The sequence below is a fragment of the Ceratina calcarata genome, unplaced genomic scaffold (genome assembly GCF_001652005.2).
Source record: "Ceratina calcarata isolate Rehan_Ccalc_2016 unplaced genomic scaffold, ASM165200v1 scaffold289.2, whole genome shotgun sequence".
NCBI lineage: Eukaryota > Metazoa > Arthropoda > Insecta > Hymenoptera > Apidae > Ceratina > Ceratina calcarata.
The window spans coordinates 902,035-919,169 of record NW_017151272.1 but is presented as its reverse complement, the minus strand read 5'-3'; the positions used below and the strand labels follow the sequence as shown (position 1 = coordinate 919,169).

Sequence of the window (17,135 nt, the reverse complement as noted above, 5' to 3'; positions counted from 1 at the left end):
TGCATAGCAATGATTGGCAAGTTTTACGATTTCCGGTAATTCCTTTGTGAATAAATACTGACAGACAGACCGATCGACCGTCCAACAGATTGACCGTCGATGGTTCCGAATTGAAGCATTATTTAACTACAATACTTAATTATTTGGACGGACGAGTGATCTATGAAATTCCAGTTGAACAATGAGAAGAGGGAGAGACGTTGTTGAGTGTGAGGACGCTTCATTTATAAATGGCTCGCAATTCAACTTGCCTCGTGTGTCGTATCACTTGTTACGTATTTACACGTTCCATAGACGATAACGTATAAATACAGTAAAAGTACATTTACATGTCATTGTAATTGATAAACGAGGTAAAAAAAAAAAACGGAAAAGAAAATAAAATGTTACCCGCGAGCGAAGAGATAGCACCGATTCCTACACGCGGTAGATACATATTATAAATACGCTTGAGACAGCGTCTCGACGACCGTATAGATCTGGTCGAAATGCGGACGTTTCTCCGGCTCGTATTCCCAACACCGTAACATCAAACGGTATATCTCGTCGGGTGTGTTTTCCGGTGCCGGCATTCGATACCCTGTCATGAGGTGAACAAACGAATTATGTTATTTGCGTGCGCGTGTCATTTCGCGACTACAACGTATATGTATATATTACGTATCTCGTTTAGTTATACGCGCGAGTCATCGTCCTACCTGCGTCGATCTTCTCGCGAGCCTGAGAGTTCGACATTCCGCTATACGGATTACCGCCTTTAGAAAATATCTCCCACATTAAAACTCCGTAACTCCATACGTCGCAAAGCGACGTATATTTGCCTAAAATAAATGATACTCGTGAAGGAGACTATTGAATTGTAGGCCGATGAAACCGATGGAGCTTTTTATGCGTTGCTCACCAAAATTCAACGCCTCCGGTGCAGTCCATTTGATCGGAATCTGTTTCATACCATCCGAAACTATATACTCTTCCTCCTCACGTGACATTCCAAAATCTGATATCTTTACTATTGATTCGTATCCTGAGAGCCACACCAAATATAAGATTCGTGGAACGAAAACGATTTTTGACGATGGATGATGGGTGTGAAAAGAAGGAAAGAAAGAAAGACAGAAAGGAAGAAAGAAAGAAAATATATGTACACACGCATATCCAATTACCTACGAGACAATTCCGCGCGGCCAAGTCTCTGTGAATGCAATATTTGGACTCCAAGTAGCGCATACCTGCAGCCGCATCTTTGCACATTCGAAGCTGTTCCTGTTGCGTGATACCGCTGGCATTCTTTCTCAAGTATGGTAACAAGGAACCACCTGTTGCGTCGACGAATAAACTACGTTACTACACATCACATCATCGGATGACCGACGACGACGACGACCTTTCTCTCGACAATTTAGCAAGAGAACGTTAGCAGCTACCACGTACCGGGTACCAGTTCCATCACGATCATAATGGGCTGCTTCTGAACACAAATCCCGATGAGTTTAACTATGTTCGGATGATCGTACTGTTTTAATATTCGTCCTTCTTGTAAAAATTTACGCTTTTGTTCGTCCGGTAACGTTACTTTGCAAGTTTTCACGGCTACTTCGGTCTTACAAGTCTTCAACTGCGCTTTGTACACATCTCCGAAGTTGCCCTGGAAACGTGGCCCCGATCCGTTTTACGACTACTTACTACTCTCTCTCTCTACGTGTACCTACTCTCTCTCTATACCTATGTACGATACGTATTCTATCCTTCGCTTCTTTACGTTCCCGTACACCCACATACCCGTCCAATCTTATCCAGAAGGATCACATCGTCGTTGTTGAGTTCCCAACGTTCGCGTGGAATCGGTGTCTTGAGGATGGCTCCGGATCGACTGGTCACTGGTAAACCTGATAACCATTGATGCCTGATCAATTCTTGAATCGACGGAAACGTGGGACCTTCGAATCTGTAATGTCCCTAAAATTAATACGAATATAGTTGCACTGCTTCTACTGTTCACTGTGCAGGTTTTCGCCGCTGACGCCGCCGCCGCCGCTGCGTAAATATGTCTGTCGGCCACCCTTACCTCGGGGGTGGTCTGCACGATAAAATGTTTATGTCCATCCCAGCAAACTGATAAAACTATTTGGCACTCGTCGTTTCTAGTCGTTTCTCGTACTAAAAAATCCCCTTCGGTCACGAGTAATCTCACGACTTCTTCTCTCGGCAATACGCCATGAAACCATTCCTCTTCCATAAGATCGCCGTTTCCCTTTTGATTAGCCGTCAAGTTTGAAATTCCACGAAACGGTACCTGCGCGTGTATGCGTACGTGCACGTGTGTATAACAACGAAATTAATTCGAGTACCATCCGGTAGTAATACCCGGTGTATCTCGTAAGATAAAAGGTGTGCCTCTGTCTCTCTGGTTAAATAAAAATAATCTAATCTCTCTCTCTCTCTCTCTCTCTCTCTCTCTCCCTCTCTCTCTCTGTTTCTTTCTACATTGACGCGTCCAGTCTTCCATGTCACGATTCGACTACTTGTCAAACGCGTCGTTAAAAATGTTAGTTGTTATTTAAAGAACAATCGAACACTGCAATCGTTTTGTTTATTTGATGCATGCAATGAAAACATGCTTGGCGTTACGAGACGATCCTGTCCGATCGTCGTTGATCAAACGTTCCGTACATACGCATATGTGTAAACGTTTATCAAGATCAATGATTTATACGAAGCAATTATAAAAAGCCACAAGTTCGTATTTGTGCAAGAAACCAAGTATGTATACGTATATACGTAAAAGAGACGTACAACTGGTAGAATGTTATCCGCGTTCGAAGCAGGACCTTCGCTATTCGATCTAACCGTTCCAACTTTTGTACCATTTTGTATCGTCATCATAACGGGTAACGATTTGAAGGGTGATTTAAATATTGTCATGAATCGTTGATTCCTTCGTACGGTAAAGAAACCGATATCTGCCGCATTTTTCTGCAAGGCCAGCATCGTCAGCTAACTAACGTTTGATCCTCCAACAAAGACACACACACACACACACACACTTGATTATAATCGAAGAAACTATTTGAAACATGATAACTACGTAATGATTTTCCTTCGAAAAGAGAAGATCTAGAACTATCTTGGACCAGCATCCATCGTACATTATCTTTATACGTTGTCACTCGAGATTACCTTGCTACTGCTCATAGAGGGTGAATCGGTGAAAGAAGTTTCCATTGACAGATCGTATCCGAGCGGCAATTCCTCGCATCCTAGCTCGTTCAATGCAGCTCGAATCACTTCGACTTGCCGCTGAAGCTTTTTCTCGTGACATCGTAACCGTAACTCTTCCCTCTCGCGAGAATAGTCCAAGCCTGACGTTCTGTAAATGAGAAACGGGGCAACTCGTACGCGAGACAACGACTACACGGGGAAACTTAAAACACGTGCAAAACACGTTTGGTCGCTTACTTGGAATCGGTATTATTTTCCAAAGGATATTGAGGATTCTGTCGATTCTGTTGCTGCTGCGTGGCTTTCAAAAAGTTTTCCAATTCCGTTAACCGATTCCGCAGCCAATCGATGGTCAAATTATCTACCGTCAATTTATTTGGCAATAATTTCCCCGAAGTATCGTCTACAAGATTCTCGTCGAAAGTAAACCTGATCGGTGACGTTGGCCGCGTTCTGAGTCAAATATCGGCATACGTCAGTAATCGTAAGATACACGCACACACGCGCGCGCACGGTATTTGGAAAGCGATGCGCCCGTTGAATAGTGTCCATGCCCACCTGTGCTTTCCTATAAAGTCCCTGTATTCGTCTACGGGTTTCACACAATCTACAGCCTTCTGCATTCGTTGGTGTATCTCTTGAAATTGATCTGTCGTAAAATCAGAATACTTCACTATATCCTGAAGTATGGTTTTCCTATCATGCAAACAACAGGATTCTTAGATTTACAGTGCATCGGATACCGCTATCGCTGTCGATAATTACATCATATCGTAACTGGTCGTCGTCGTCGTTACCTTTTTCTTTTCCTGTTCTTTTATACGAGTTATATCCTTAAAGCTATGCGTTTGCTTTTGAAAGTTTTGTGCAAAGTAATTGCTGTTAATGAGTAGTCGGAATAGGGCGCGAAGAAAATAAACGTCTAATTATTCGAATAAATTGGACGCGCTTACCACGAAGTTACAAACTCTTGCTGAATCGTCTGTTGTCTGTGAAGCAGACTTGGTAAATAACAAGTTCTTAGATCGTGTTCACACTCCGTCACGGCACCCAACAGCAACACGTATTCGTTGTGAGTAAGATGCAATTTTCTGCAGGCTTTTTGATATTTCTCTCTTACTTCGTCCAACTTTCTGCCGACTCTGCCAGCTGTGACATGAAAAGAAAAGAAAAGAAAAGAGCGATCGATTTTCGTCTACGGGGTTATATAGCTGACGATCAAGAGCCTCGAACGATCGACCGTTACATTTTATGTAATGTTCTTCGAAACGAGATCTCATTAACTTGTACATCTCCAGATTCTTCTGATACTCCATCTTCTTCCTGGCAACTTCTTCTGTTAACTGAAAGAAAAAAAAAAATGTAATGTCTATGGACTGGATTTTGTTCCGATGACTGACTTTATGTCTATGTATCGAGTTTTGTACACTATGCATTCTGTGATCTATGCATCCGTCTAGCTATAAAAGTAGTAGGTACCTGTTGAAACTGATTATTCAACCATGTCTGTTCTTCCTGATACAGTTTTCTGGCTCTCCTTCTTTCGGAACATAGCGTCGTGACATGTTCGATCACTATGCTTTCTATCGAATCTGCCTGCTGCTTGATCAATTTGGCGGTTTGATCGATAGAGTCCATAATGTCCTTCCAACTCTGCAACAACGTGATGTGAAAGACGTGCATCAGATCAGATCGCGTTCGTCGGTCGTTCGGAAGAGGAGACACGAACATACTAGGTAGCACGCGGACGTGAACGTGAAACATAACGATCTTGATGAACGAGGTTTACCTGGGCTATCAGGCTACCGACGAGATCCTCGTTACGCTCGATCTTTTTCCCTTGCGTCGTCAGAGAGGCGATCGTCGAAGCATACTCGCGATCCGACTTGACTTTAATCGTCAGGCACCGTCTCATCGTTTCGAGTAGCTTGATCTCGGCATCCTGACGAGCTAGTAACGCCTCGTGCGAAGACTGCCCTTGCAAGCTCGAGGAAAATCCCATCCCGACACGATCGTGCGCGACAACCAAATACGCCGCTCGGACTCTTTTCAATTAAGTTCTTTGAACGTGTCACGAGCGAAGATTCATTCTTACGTTGCACGAGTATAATAATGTCAATTAATGGTAGCAAATGGTCTTTCGACGTTTAGGTTCGAACGGTTTATCACGGTTAACGGATCACTCGTCGTCGTCGTCGTCGGTCAACATACCGCATCCTAAACATTCCTGTATCTACATGTAGTACACACTATTTAATTCGACGCCCCTACACTCCATATCATTCATCCATACATACATTCGCGATTACTTCAGCTGGCTGAGATCAACGTTTATATTTAAATAGACCTCAAACAGCAAAAATTGACTTTTATTCCCGAAAATACCGTCACGAAATACGAATCCATACGAATTAACATCGACGATGCGCGTTGCGATTATTGCAGGGGCTCTCGAACTTGGAACTACTTGGGTTGGGACCAATGAGAATGTCTACGGTTTTATCTTCACTGCTACCATATTTCCTGTTCCGCCAATCCATCCATAATAAAGTTGTTTTTATGAAAATCGGCATTGACTTGTATGTATGTATGTATTACCTCACGCGCGCGCCTTTTCGTTGACACGACACGGACTACTATCGAAAGTCGAAGGGAATGTGAAAACGCGTTTGTGAAAGGTAAAAATGATGAAACCGTTATTCTTTATTGTTGTAAAATCTGTCATTGCTCGTCCAAGACCAAGTGATCTGATGTCGATCCTGCTTCTGCTCATGTTTATGGGACATTGTTGCGCAGTTAACCGTTACATATACTTATATAAATTACGAAAATGAAATGCTATAAATATTTAACTCGTAATGCACATACAGGCACATACATACGTAACTCGCATCTTTACTACTCGGTTGTTCGTGTCGACGTCGATCTATCCTTCTCTGATCAGTCTTTATTCACCCCTCGTCCCTGTTATTCACGAGCTTACGACAGTTACGATGGCTCACCTTACGTACATACATACGTACGTACCTTATGGACCAATGTGAACGATCCCTTAGGTTCACTGTATCCCCCCCCCTCCGCCCCTCCGTAGATCGTGATATCAACGTCTTGTCTGGCCCTTTACTTTTTTTAAACATAAAATAAGCATGCCAGAGAAAGCTCGCATGTATTTACTTGACGCGCGTGGCACATTCAACGGACACGAAGAAAGTTTTCTCTCCGACGATCTGAGAGTATAAGTGAGAGCGTGGACCTGTGTGTGTGTGTGTGTGTGTGTGTGTACGGTCGTGCAAATGACCGACGGATCAGGTCACTAAATATTAAACGACATCGTGTATCGTATTGTGGCGGCATGTGCATGCGTGTGTCTAGCTCAACAGTAGCATTGGCAATACCATACTACGAAGCTAACGCGATTACTTTCACAAGTATCGGCCATTTTATCAGTAATTTCATTTAAAAACAGGCACGAACAATAAATTTATGTAACGCGTAACTAAACGCGTGAACGTTTACGTTCGCGTCGGGTAGTACGCCAGAAAATATTGTATTGCTACATGTGTGTACGCATGTACACACGTACAACGTACAGTGCATGCTACGATTTCCATCGATGACAGGTCAGTGCGATCATTACATATTTTGATTCTGTCACTCGTCATCGATGTTTCAAATGTGTAACGTGTGCGCAGTAACCAAATAGCGTGAAACCTATTAAATTCACGATCCACGGTGCCACGTATTTTTTCTGTATACCGCAACGTTCCGACTTTGGGAGACATCGCTAGTTGTACTACGATTTGGGACATTCGTTCGCGATCGTCGCGCTGAATCGTAGAGATCGCAATAATTTTACGCAGATGTGGTTTAGCTTGGTTTAGTGTTCGGTGTATCGTTCCACGTTTCGTAACAGTTTGTTCGCACCTTAGGATCATCGTCGTACATCGGGTGGGTACGACTTAACGTTAAACTGCTGTTCAATCGACGATTCGCGTACAGAATGCGCGTTCAGAGTTTATCTCGTAAAACTTGTGTTACTGCTCGCGGTATCATATTTCCTGTGATCGCGATCTGTTCTCGGTGTTTAGCCTTTCTTAAAATTCGTCAGTAACCGTCGATCGACCACGTAGAGTTTCCATTTCAACTTACACGCATACATACGTATGCGTATGTAGAATGTATATACAAATTCTTGATGATACTTTCGATACCGAGAAACTATCGTTTTTTGCGAGACTAATTGTAAATCCGAGACTGAAGACAGACGGTGAACGCGAGATTCTTTCCAACTCCGTTCCTATCGTTTGATTTTTATTTTCCACCCGTTTGCGGTTGATCGTAACATTATACGTATACATACACACACACATGCGGTGTATGCGGAACAATCGGAATAATTAGAAAATTCATGTTATTCGCATTTGCATTGCAGATAAAGAAAACATCGCATTACAGATATCGATAGATGAACAGTAAGATTGAAATACCGATTATCATCAAGAAACCGACCGTCGTTGCAGTTTGCTGATAATAATAATAGAAACATAAAAAGTTAAAAGGTAAAAATAATAATGGAAGATTCGAAAGACTACCACGAGATGTGTAAAGAAGTAGACGACATCGAGTTGTCGGCATCTAACAATAAAGGAGCAACGGTGGCTATACAACAGCTCGTCGGAACTTTGGTCGACGATAACAGACACACGGATGCTACGACGACAACGAGGACGACGACGACGACGACGATCGATGACAACAAGATCGACGATAAGCTCGAAGATGGCGAGTGTAAAATTTCTCTGAGGAAAACGTTTTCTGTTTGCGATTCTGCAATGTCACCAGAGACTAACAACACCACGCAAGACAATACCCCGACCTCGTCGAATGATGCCGAATCGAGTTCTTCTTCTTCTTCTTGTTTTAGTAATCAAAATAAATGTAAAAGAAGCATTTCAAAAGGTGCAGCAGGTTGAATAATTTGGTGACTTTAGTATTGCTACGCGATCGTTCGAATTTTCTAATTTCAGTTTCAATCGTAGCTCAAGCGAATGGCGGTGATAGTTGTGACGACAGTAACCGCAGCTCCGACGAAGAGTCGAGTAAACATCAAAAGTTGAACGAAAATGTATCGAATGAATTAAAATCTGAAGATAAAAGTACGAGCAAAGCGCGTACATCGAAGGAACCCGTGATGGACGGTGGTGGTGGCGGTGACGGTGATGGCGGCGGAGGCGGCGGCGGTGGCGGTTGTTGCAACGAGAGATTCGTGCAAGACGTAGAGATGAGATCGGCAGGTAATAACTCCGTGCGTGTGTGTATGTGTAGTTGGAATTAGAAGCATCGATCGAAATTGATTTTGTCGGTTGTGTAGAACTCGAGAAAGCATCAGCATCAGCATCAGCAGCAGTAGCAGTAGCAACAGCAGCAGCAGGAAACCTCAAGGAAGCGAGTGGACGCGAGGAACGGACAGAGACGGATACCGACGGTTCGTATGCCGGAGACGCAGGTACACGTACACAAGCTCGTCGCGTCACGTTTCGACCTGGTAACGCTAGTCAGTGCTCCTAGTTAAAGATTGCCTCGTCGGTGCTTAAGCATTGAACGTTCGATTCTTGTGGCTTACAGATCTCTTCGAAGAATCGGTCGCTTCGAACTATTCTCGTTCCAGTGCGGCGGAGCACATGGCCAGCGAGGAAGAGTCGGAGGTACCGCAGGCAGACTTCTCTGCCTGTTTAAAAAAGAAAGTACCAAAGCCCAGCTGGTATGTAGTGCCGGAACTCGTTCATCGCGAAATGGGCATGAATCCACTCTTTCCACGTAGATGTTACGGTTCCTTACATGTTGTAGAACGCTTCCAGCTTACATACGAGCTTAGAGAACATGAGGTAGGTAGCGAGGGTAGGTATCGCGTCGATGTAAGCAGAAAGCTTGTATAACGATGCAATCTGTGAATATGATTTTTTACAAAACGTTTCTAGGGTTGCGTCAATGCTTTAAACTTTAACAAAGCCGGGAACTTGTTGGCCAGCGGCTCCGACGATTTGAACGTGGTCATATGGGATTGGGCACGAGGAAGGAGGCGAGCGAATTTCGTTAGTCAGCACAAGAGCAATATCTTTCAAGTAGGTGGTCAATTCGCCGCATTGTCCGATCGCAAATGTTTTTACCTATCCACCATTATCGTCTTTGTTGCTGTTGTTGTTGTTGTATGAAACGTTTGACGTTGTTCTTGTATAATTTTTCAAAATGGCAGGTCAAATGGATGTATTACGCGGAACATTTAGTGGCTACGTGCGCTCGCGATGGACAAGTACGTTTGTTGGATACAACGGGTGGCCGTGGTACCTCGCGAAAATTAGCTACGCACAACGCGCCAACTCATAAACTCGCACTTCATCCGGACACACCAGACGTTATTATTTCTGTTGGCGAAGACGCAAAAGTACTGTCCATAGATATCAGAGAATCGAAACCAACCAAGTACGCCTTTCAACTTTGAGCTTTCGACACGTAGCTTGCTCGCTGCTTTCCGCTTACGAACCAGGGTGTTCAGGGTGTCCGAGCAATTTTTTGCGATCCGAATCAAGTCTGATCGATCCCCGGTCGAACAAAATATGCTTGCTTGATACCTTGTATACGTTTGTTCGCGGCGCGTTCCATGTGTATATGTTTAATGATCAAACAAAACTCGATTGCGCAGGTTGTTGGTGGTAAAAAACGGTTCCGCTCGTTTACGACTGTACAGTGTTCATTCGAATCCCCTCAGTAGCAACGAATTTTGCGTGAGCGGACAATTTCAATTCGTCAAAGTATACGATCGACGAAATGTATCGGTGCCGATCTATGAATTGTGTCCCAAGCATTTGGTATGTACGGCAATTTCATTCTTATTTCTCGCGTATACGTATACATATTCGTATACCGACAACTGAACACTAACGGAAAATTTCGTTTTCCTTTGTATCGCCGCGTACACGCTCGCCCCGACTATCGACGCATATCACCGGTTGCGCAGACCGAGAACAAGAATGTACACGTAACTTGCGCCTTGTACAATTACAACGGAACCGAAATTCTTGCGTCTTACAATGACGAAGATATATATTTATTCGATACGGTGTCGCCTCAACCCGGAGATTTCGCTCACAAGTACGAAGGTCACAGGAACAGTGCCACTGGTAAGTGTAAGCACGATCGCAAGAAGTCCGGAAAGAAAATTGAAACGCGTTACGACCCTCGACGCTACCATATACCACTACTACATACGTACCGTTTTTTTTACCGTTTCTGTTGCTGCTGCTGCTGCTGCTGCTTCTGCTGTTTTCACTGAAGGGTGTCAACTTCTTCGGACCGAAGAGCGAGTACGTCATATCCGGATCGGATTGCCGAAACATATTCATCTGGGACAAGAACAGCGAGGCGATCGTAAATTGGATGTTCGGCGACGAGAACGGAGTGGTATGTAATTCAACGAAAACGTAGTAAACGAGTTTAACAACGCTCCGTCGCATAGGTAAATTGTTTAGAGCCTCATCCGCATACTCCTATTTTGGCCACGAGCGGACTCGATTGTGGCGTAAAGATATGGGTGCCTACCAAGAAGAAACCTCTGCCGTTTGACGAACTAAAAGACGTACGTATAACGAACAAAGTACGATGACTAACGTTCCGCGAATCGCATCAATTGTTTTTTACGCACGTACTACGCGCTACGTATCTTTCGCAGTGCGTCGCATCGAATGCGACTAACAGGTCGCAAGAGACTCACAGCGAAACGGATGCGATCGATAGTCAACTGCTCTGGATATTGGTGAGACACATTCGTCACACGGAAAGAGTCAGGGTACGTATCGATCTCGAACACCGTGTATCATTGCCGAGATTCATTGAACGTTGCATCATGGTGCAGAGTATGAGAACTTCTACTCCACGAAATCGAGCGGTCGACGACGATGACGACGACGACGACGACGATGGCGACGACGAGGATGACGACGACGACGATGAGGACGACGATAATGTCGACGATTCCTTGGACGACGATTCCTCCGATCACAGCGACAGCCAATCGGACGGCGACAGCGTTAGAAGATTTCAGTGCTCCCCGTCTTAGAGGTATCGTGGGCTATCGCTAAACGTTTCGTACGTCGACATTCGTACGATGTATTTAAAGCAACGTTATGAAAAATATCGACAAGAAGAAGGATAAGAAGAATCGAATCTATAAAGGTCTCAACTCCCCTCTCAATTTATCTCGTTTCACAACCCCCACCACCACCACCGCCGCCGCCACAGTTTAGTAATCCGATGATACAAGTGACGATACTAGTTATCGTGTAATTGCAAGATTCGGGGCGCGTCAAAAATGTATAAAGACAACTCGGTAAACGTATGTAAATGATAGTAGGCGATAATAAGAAACAATATAGTTTTATTTCTAGAAAGTATTCGTAGTTAAAATTTTATATTATTCTCCGGTAATTGCCGAATTCGAGAGGTCATCGTTCCTAAGAAGATGAGTCAAATCAGCACCGCATACACGAACGAACGTGAACAACCGACCGACGGGATACGATCTTGGTGTTAGTCTGTAAGATCTTGATGTCCGAACGTTTCATAAAATTCGCGATAAGGATGTTTCTACTCTACGTAGCAGTTAACGTTCCGGAATACCGTTCGCGCAACATTCGAATCAAAGTACAATACGTTACGTTTCAATTATTACTGAAACAGAATACGAACGGAAAAAAGAAAACAAAGAAAAGAAAAAAGACAACACAGAAACTAAATATGAAAAGAGACCCGTAGCACGTGAACGAACAAAGGATTGTTTTTATTCGTAAATTTGTTATCGGCGCGAGGGAAGTTTTGTTGTATGTTACGTAAAATAAAAACGTTATCGAAGCAACAATGTGCAAATTTATTGTTTCAGCAGACAGCATTTCTGAGCAAAAAAAAGCCTCCCAATACTTTTGGAACCCGTTCGTTTCCAGAGAACCAGGTCAAAAGCTTGTTCATCACACTCTCAGCAGAGTACGCTCCACGTATTTGTTTCATGACATTCTGTCCACCGTGTCATTGTTACCGTTCAGAATATGCCGATCGAACGAGCGAGGCCAGCATACATGTACAATGTAGCAACGCCCATGACGAAGGTAGTAACCGCTTTGACAATGAGCGTCGACCATGGTCCAGTCAGGAAGAACACTATAAGGAAATCTAAAATGAGCGGCCTGTAGATGGTGAGAATGAGCATGCCGACCACCACGGGAACAAAACTTCGTTTCAAATCGTGTCTGGACCACAACCATACGAGCGTCGCCGTGGTCACATGTTGCACCTGTGAGAATCAAACGATATACGCACCGCTACGAGTCACCAACTATCTTTTCGTGCGATACACCGTGTTTCACTCACCAAGTTTATGTTGGACTCGAGACTCTTTTGAATGTATTTCCAATCGAATTCTGCACCCCTTGCCCCTACCCATAGGAGAAGGAACCTGGTGAGCAATACCTCCGCGCCTGCCCAACCGACCCCGGCGGTCAAAACTTTTGCGTGTCCTTTGCCGGGTATACCGTTCAATACCAACAATATCCCTACCAAGTCGGCCAGATCTATGGAGGACTTTAAAAATTCCTACAAAGTATATTTGGGAATTATTCGAACTCGCAACGATGGTACGTACTTGTTTATCTTTTTGTGTACTATGTACGTACGCCGACAAGATCGAAGCCTTCGTCTCCTATGTTATCCGCCATGGGAAAAAATGTGGCTAAAGCCAACATCTTTACCAATTGTGTAAATATGTAAATGCATCCCGCTTGAATACATTTCCAAAATGCACCGTATTCCGATCTAAAAAATTGTCGATATCAATCACGGGAGAGATAATGATCAGAAATGGGGGGAGGGGGGGTAGTTAAGAGCAGCAGTTCCATGTACTTACAAACCAGAATATTTGTAGGTGAGATAATATGGAACGTACACCAGAGCTAAACAATTTCCGAAATGATACAACGTCATTTTTTTCCGACAATATCACATTAATTCGATTTGCATGTCATTCATCGTCGCGCAACGTTCGACAATCGAAAATCTTCTACATATACGCACGTGCACTGGCGTGAAGTAGCGATATCCTATAATAACCACACACTGACACTGACGACTGATCTCAAATGATTTTGGGGGTTGCTCGTGGCGCCATCTAGCGTTCATGGCTGCAAATATACAGATACCTCAAATGACTTTGGGCACCGACTTTTGGGCAATCCTCCTCGGTGCCAGTACATACCTCAAATGATTTTGCAGCCAGGAACGCTAGATGGCGCCACGAACAACCCCAAATTCATTTGACGTATTTGTACATAACCCAGGTCCATGACATAACCCCAGTGTCCACCACGTGCCCCGTCCTTTTCTTTTACAGTAGTAGGCAGGCGGTTCGGATTCGATTTTTATGTGAACGTTGATAACATGTATATAGGTACGCGTTACGGCAACGTATCGTGGATAATAAGAAAGTTAAATTGTTTATGGAAAGTACATCAGTAGATTAGGGGCAGGATCATTTATGGAGCTTAAGCATTTTGTTGCAAGTTGGAAGAAAAAGTAAGAAATTTGGTAGAAATGGCGAAAATATTAAACTTTTTTCGGACCGTACGAAATCATTGGAAGAAATCTATGGTAGGCGTCGCGGCCTTATCGTACGGAGGTTTACACACCAAGGAAATATACGAGTAAGACATCTTTTGTAACATCCGTGAACAATTGTCAATGTTATGAAACTCGTTCGAGATGATACCGTGTTGTTACAAAGTTAAACTTTTGCAGTACCGACCGACTGATGAGAGAATATTGCGAGAGCGTATCTCGCGTTGGTGATGCTCCTCTCCGAACGACTGTAAAACCTCGTCACGTAACGATTATTTTGAATCCAGTCGCGAAAAAAGGGTTGGACGTTGTCACGTTTCGTTGATGGATGTTTTGTAAACATGTTTTGAAATGCACACGTTCATTGATTACCTTTTCGATGATCTTTCAGGAAAGCCAAGAAATACTTCGAAAATTATTGCGAACCACTTCTGCACTTGGCTGGAATCGCTTTAACGATAATACAAACTGAATCGCAGAACGATGCTAGAAGAATTATAATGAATTTGAACACACCTACCGACGCGATAATAGTTGCAGGAGGTGACGGTACTTTATCCGATGTTTTAACCGGATTAGTGAGAAAGTACGATTATAACTTGAGCTCGGTTAAACAGTGCCCCATTGGTATTTTACCGTTGGGGCAAACAAACAAAATAGCCAAATCGTTGTATCAAGAGTACGACGACCTATCGGATGTGAAGCAAATGATTGAAGCGACGATGGCAATCATAAATGAACGATCGAAAATGATGGACATGATTCAAGTTAAACCGATCGAGGTATACTTCCCCAGTGTCTCACCACCGGTGACATTTCACAGGACTTTTTGTAACTTGTGCCCGTTTCTCTCTCTACTCGCGTAGGAGGAGAATCTCGAGGAACCGATAAAGCCGATTTACGCGATGGGAGCGGTCGAGTGGGGCGCATGGAAAGATGCGAATTCGACGGCTAACAAGTACTGGTACTGGGGGCCGTTAAAAAAGTACGTGTACACCACCTGTACATTTATTGGTCGAGTCGACCGATAGTCACACTGAGCTCCGGTATTAATTCGAAACGTGTATACTACGCAGATACGCGACTTACATATTCAATGGTTTCAACATTGATTTAAACGAATATTGCGACGCAGTTTTGAGGTATACGCTTCCTTGCGATGGTTGTTCTCGTTGTAATCTGAAAACTTCGCAAAGTGGATATTTCAATACGAATGCGAGGTGGTGGCAAGTGTTTGTGCCGAAGAGAAATGTGGTCGGTACAGGTACGGACGTTGAAAATTATTACGTGTCACTTGGCTGTAGTAAGTGCATAGTATCGGTCATGTGTTTTCAGAAAACGTCGATTACAGCAAAATCATAAACGAGGACTGCGACGTTGTTCATGAATTAGCTGTATCAACCAACGAATTGCACATAGAAACCTGGAACGTGGGCAAATTACAAGATGCATCGTTGTTGCAATCGTGTTTGAGAGTGAAAATGGGTAACCGAACAAACGTTGTCACTATACAATCGTAATCGAACATGTACCTCTGACCATCTCCTCCTAGGTCCAAAGAATATCAGCTATTTCTCGTTTGTGTCCGAAGGCTGGAAAAATGAACGACGTGACAATGACGACGAGTCGTTGTGCAAGCAAGTGACTGAAGCAAAAATCATCGAATTGAATCCGAGAAAGGTATCGAGTTGTGTGTAGACAGATTCATGAAATTTTCCTGATTCATTGAATCAGTCATTACACGTATTTATATGTATTGTGTACGTTCATTTTTTGTAGATTGACAGAGATTACACGTTGTACATTGACAACGAGGAATACGAATTGAAACCTGTTGAAATTAAATTGCTTCCGCGAGCGGTAAAAGTATTTTGCTCCCGAACAAACGACTGATTGTTACGCATCTACACGTGCGTATGATGTAAATAAAATTTTACAATCGAAGCCACCATTGTTTCATTTTGCGACACGTTCGCGTAACTCGACTACAACGTTGGAGTTGAAGCTGTTAATTATTACCGAAAACGTTCCATTTTAATCATGTTATATTATAAAAATAATTTATATCGTTACATATAAAAGATGTCTTGGTTACCTAACCTATTATCACTCGAACATGACACTTGAGTACACGTACGATAATCTACCTTTCTGCATTTCGTATAATACTTAGGAATCTCGCTGTCGTTTATCTCATATCGTGTCGTTAAAAACTGCTGTACGTTTCGTTTCGTTTCTCTCTCTCTCTCTCTCTCTCTCTCTCTCTCTCTCTCTCGTAGAACGTACCGTATCGTAGTACCTTTCTTCCATCTTTAATTCGACATGGAAATCGTTAAAGTGCTAACAACCGTCGTTGCAGTTTTTCCCGGTAAGTTTAAAGAAATTTAATAGGGAGGGTGCTGGTGAGGTAGCCGTTGCTGGACTTCTCGGCATTTTAGATACTTTTTGCGGTTCCGTCGAGCGGGATCTGCCGTTTCTCCTGGCAGGCGTTACGTGCGAGACGGGACTGGCCAATTTTTCAGAAACCGTTTTCGCCGCCGTCCCCCTTTTCTTTTCGTACTTCTCTCTTCGTATTCTTGTCAACCAGTCGACGTTTTCTTTGTACTTTTGTGGCGATAATTGTAGCAAATGCGGCGCCGTACCGTCGATAACAAAATTTGGAAGATTCGACGTAGGTGAAAAATGAATATCGTCATTTTTCCTCTCCACAGCTCCGGTCGAACTTGTACTTGGTTCGTCAGACTCGTAGCCTCTGTATAACGACGAACTGTTGTCGTTGCACGAACTGAACAATCTTCGCGCACCGCGATTTTCCAAATGAATTCGTTTCGTGGCGGACTCGGGAACGTTCTCTTGTATGGGAGATAAAACCGATTTAAATTTCCCGTCGGACCATGAACCCATCATTCGGGAATAACTTCTTTTCATCGAACTATCACCAGCGTCGACGACGTTCGTCCGGTCTTTATCATCTTCGTCGTTTCGATCGATCGAACCAGGCGTGTTGTCGTCGGATCCTGGAGTCGATTCTTGAGCTATACGACGTCGCGTGACAGTCGGTGTCATTTCCAGTTTTAAATTCTCCAATGGATCGTTGAGGGAGACGGGTTTTGCGCGACCACGTATCTCTATTTCTTCGTTGTCCCTCGTATGTTCGTAGCCGACTCTCCAAATTCGATGACACGAATCGTCCGAACAAGTTATCAGCTACAGAAAACAACGATCGCGTTGCAATTTAAGAAAAAAAAAAAAAAAAAAAA

General features: G+C 43.5%; 5 protein-coding genes across 19 annotated transcripts in view; 2 read left to right on the top strand and 3 right to left on the bottom strand.

Annotated features, from left to right (window-relative positions):
- Window positions 1-203: 203 nt before the first annotated feature.
- FER (tyrosine-protein kinase Fer) lies at window positions 204-6,080 on the bottom strand. Of its 7 annotated transcripts, XM_018022500.2 has the most exons (16): window positions 5,517-6,080; window positions 5,009-5,452; window positions 4,699-4,872; window positions 4,466-4,562; window positions 4,173-4,368; window positions 3,778-3,915; window positions 3,457-3,672; window positions 3,178-3,367; window positions 2,794-2,973; window positions 2,066-2,293; window positions 1,780-1,956; window positions 1,432-1,645; window positions 1,164-1,316; window positions 902-1,024; window positions 699-821; window positions 438-580 (listed from the first exon to the last, which is right to left on the bottom strand). In XM_018022500.2, exons 2-16 carry the CDS (start codon window positions 5,219-5,221, stop codon window positions 438-440), a joined length of 2,565 nt encoding a protein of 854 aa, XP_017877989.1. In that variant the 5' UTR covers window positions 5,222-5,452; window positions 5,517-6,080. The 7 variants fall into 7 exon arrangements, with proteins under 7 accessions (XP_017877991.1, XP_017877989.1, XP_017877993.1 ...); XM_018022502.2 differs by lacking the exon at window positions 5,517-6,080 and having other exon boundaries at window positions 204-580; window positions 5,009-5,221; XM_018022504.2 differs by lacking the exon at window positions 5,517-6,080 and having other exon boundaries at window positions 4,953-5,044.
- On the top strand, window positions 5,812-12,127 carry LOC108623754 (DDB1- and CUL4-associated factor 8). Of its 8 annotated transcripts, XM_026812548.1 has the most exons (14): window positions 6,482-6,839; window positions 6,912-7,167; window positions 7,652-8,187; window positions 8,247-8,513; window positions 8,591-8,773; window positions 8,845-9,104; window positions 9,198-9,341; window positions 9,473-9,699; window positions 9,920-10,085; window positions 10,235-10,397; window positions 10,547-10,677; window positions 10,733-10,852; window positions 10,946-11,062; window positions 11,129-12,127. In XM_026812548.1, the coding sequence occupies exons 3-14, from the start codon at window positions 7,791-7,793 to the stop codon at window positions 11,330-11,332; spliced, it is 2,379 nt and encodes a 792-aa protein (XP_026668349.1). In that variant the 5' UTR covers window positions 6,482-6,839; window positions 6,912-7,167; window positions 7,652-7,790; the 3' UTR covers window positions 11,333-12,127. The 8 variants fall into 8 exon arrangements, with proteins under 8 accessions (XP_026668351.1, XP_026668352.1, XP_026668349.1 ...); XM_026812550.1 differs by lacking the exons at window positions 6,482-6,839; window positions 6,912-7,167 and adding an exon at window positions 5,812-5,897; XM_026812551.1 differs by lacking the exons at window positions 6,482-6,839; window positions 6,912-7,167 and adding an exon at window positions 6,291-6,458.
- On the bottom strand, window positions 12,119-13,409 carry LOC108623755 (transmembrane protein 147). The gene is made up of 4 exons (XM_018022514.2): window positions 13,169-13,409; window positions 12,939-13,077; window positions 12,637-12,858; window positions 12,119-12,559 (listed from the first exon to the last, which is right to left on the bottom strand). Exons 1-4 carry the CDS (start codon window positions 13,243-13,245, stop codon window positions 12,308-12,310), a joined length of 690 nt encoding a protein of 229 aa, XP_017878003.1. The 5' UTR covers window positions 13,246-13,409; the 3' UTR covers window positions 12,119-12,307.
- Window positions 13,410-13,565: 156 nt separating this feature from the next.
- Mulk (acylglycerol kinase-like protein Mulk) lies at window positions 13,566-15,819 on the top strand. Its single transcript, XM_018022431.2, has 8 exons — window positions 13,566-13,961; window positions 14,056-14,175; window positions 14,267-14,657; window positions 14,742-14,860; window positions 14,952-15,139; window positions 15,211-15,360; window positions 15,428-15,555; window positions 15,655-15,819. The coding sequence occupies exons 1-8, from the start codon at window positions 13,852-13,854 to the stop codon at window positions 15,766-15,768; spliced, it is 1,320 nt and encodes a 439-aa protein (XP_017877920.1). The 5' UTR covers window positions 13,566-13,851; the 3' UTR covers window positions 15,769-15,819.
- Window positions 15,820-16,108: 289 nt separating this feature from the next.
- The window catches only part of l(2)dtl (WD40 domain-containing protein denticleless), a 3,821-nt gene continuing 2,794 nt past the window's right edge, over window positions 16,109-17,135 (bottom strand). For both annotated transcript variants that reach the window (XM_026812555.1, XM_018022427.2), the window contains exon 7: window positions 16,109-17,082. In XM_026812555.1, coding sequence (XP_026668356.1) covers window positions 16,216-17,082 — 867 coding nt within the window. In that variant the 3' untranslated portion in view covers window positions 16,109-16,215. The remainder of the gene's footprint in view (window positions 17,083-17,135) is intronic.